Source organism: Myotis davidii, unplaced genomic scaffold (genome assembly GCF_000327345.1).
Source record: "Myotis davidii unplaced genomic scaffold, ASM32734v1 scaffold456, whole genome shotgun sequence".
NCBI lineage: Eukaryota > Metazoa > Chordata > Mammalia > Chiroptera > Vespertilionidae > Myotis > Myotis davidii.
The window spans coordinates 628,645-630,522 of NW_006287375.1; the positions used below are offsets into that span (position 1 = coordinate 628,645).

General features: G+C 61.4%; 1 protein-coding gene across 1 annotated transcript in view; it reads right to left on the minus strand.

Annotated features, from left to right (window-relative positions):
* IL13 (interleukin 13) overlaps positions 1-1,339 on the minus strand; it is a 2,053-nt gene extending 714 nt beyond the window's left edge. Inside the window, exons 1-2 of the mRNA XM_006759176.1 lie at positions 1,208-1,339; positions 176-229 (exon numbers count right to left, since the gene is read on the minus strand). Coding sequence (XP_006759239.1) covers positions 176-229; positions 1,208-1,339 — 186 coding nt within the window. The remainder of the gene's footprint in view (positions 1-175; positions 230-1,207) is intronic.
* Positions 1,340-1,878: the final 539 nt, after the last annotated feature.

Genomic DNA, 1,878 nt, shown 5'->3' on the forward strand with positions numbered 1-1,878 from the left:
CCTGTGGGCAACCCCAGCCTCATACCTTCAGTGCGTGGCCAGGGGGTGCTGAGAGGTCTGGTGGAGGGGGGGTTGGGGGGAGGGAGGGAGGGGGCAGCTCTTTAAGCTTGCCTAGAGCCCCCCAAGCCCTGTGAGCGGGAAGGCCTTGGGGTCCTGGTGCCCAAGGGGTCCTTACCGAGCCAGCTGTCAGGTTGACACTCCACACCATGCTGCCATTGCAGAGCGGGGCCTGGGGGAGCAAAGGACAGTAAGCGAGTGCTGGCGGGGCCCAGGCAGGTCTCAGTGGGGATCAGTCCCACAAGCACCCCCGGTGTCGCACTGAGGCAGGCCTGGCCACCTCAATGTTCCTGAACCCCAGTTTCTTCTCTGCACATCGGGGAGACCCATTCTCCAGGGGCCTTGGAGGGAGAAAAACTGAATGACACAACCACTAAGGGACGCTTGCCACCGCTTATTTTTCCAAAAAAGCGGGCTTTTGCCTTGTGTGGCGCTCGCCACAGCCAGGACGGAGGGCAGAAGACGCCGGCAGGCCACTAGGGGGCCGGCAGGTGAGGCGGCCGGGCCATGCAGATGGAGGCGGTGGGGATCTACCCTGCCTTGTGGACGCCGCAGTTCAGAGCATGGCACTCTCTGTTGAATCTGTTTGTTGTGAAGTAAGTGCACTGAGGCCCAGTCAGTAAAACGGGGTCATCAGACCTGCCTCTCGAGGTGGCTGACAGGGATGAACTGAGACGTGAGCCCCAGCCCCAGGCCTGGCACATGATCAGCGCTCAGAAAGCGTGAGCTGCCACCACCAGGAGAGGACCTGCCCCTGCCAGCGAACCTTCCACAAGGATGGGCTCAACGAGGAGGCTCGGAATAACAGCCCCACGACTGCATTCAGATCCCGTTGGCAAATGCCAAGTGGTTCTGAGCGGGCGCTGGCCCTTCTCTGCTTTTCTCTGATCAGGAACGGCTGGGTAGGCGCTTGCGAGGCAGGCAGGGCCAGGCCAGGGAACAGGCGGTCCCTGGGGCTCTGCCAAATCTCTTCATGGGTCCACCCATTCTGCGGCACCCCAGCCTGGCCCCTCTCTCTCCCTCGGACCCGGCCCCTGACCCGTGGGGCTTCTTCCTGACCCACGGGCATCTAAGCGCCAGGCCCAGCCTTCATGGCCCAGACCATGACCGATTCTGAGAGTCCAGCACCAGCACCAGCACCAGCACCAGCACTCACCTTCTGCGTGATGTTGTCCAGCTCCTCAATGAGCTCTTTGACGACCGTGAGGGGACGCACAGGGCCCGGGGAGGCGAGGCCACCAAAGCAGGTGAGAACAATGACCAGGGTCAGCCAGAGCGCCATGGAGTCCCGAGTAGACCAGCAGTTGTGGGAGCAGGAGCAGGAGCAGAGCAGGAGCAGAGCAGACGCGCAGGCTGGCCCGAGCTGAGCGCTTGTGGCCTTGGTCTCCCGTGGCAGCTTTTATAGGCCCAAGGTGACGACGCCTCACATCCTGGTCCCCACGTTGTCAGCCACTATCTAGAAACCACAATTTACTTATCTTGATTTTTTACTTTGTGGAAAATCCAGCATCGCATAAAGGAAAGTGTTTGATTTCTTGTGGACTTACTAATGACAGTGGTCTGGGCAGTTTCCAAGATCTGGTGGGTTTTCTCCTGGGGGGCAGGTGAGGAGGGCCCGGGGGGCAGGTGAGAGGGCCTGGGGGGCCGGGTCAGCCATGCTGCTGGGGCACCAGTGGTCCTGCCTGGTGGCCACCCGAGGGCCTGCCCGACTCCTGCCCTCAGACCCCTTTGGGCCACCAAAGGGGCGTGTGCTTGGCGGACAGTGCTAGGACCCCAGTCCCCCGGATATGGGGAATTGGGGGTTTATTTTCCAATGAAGTG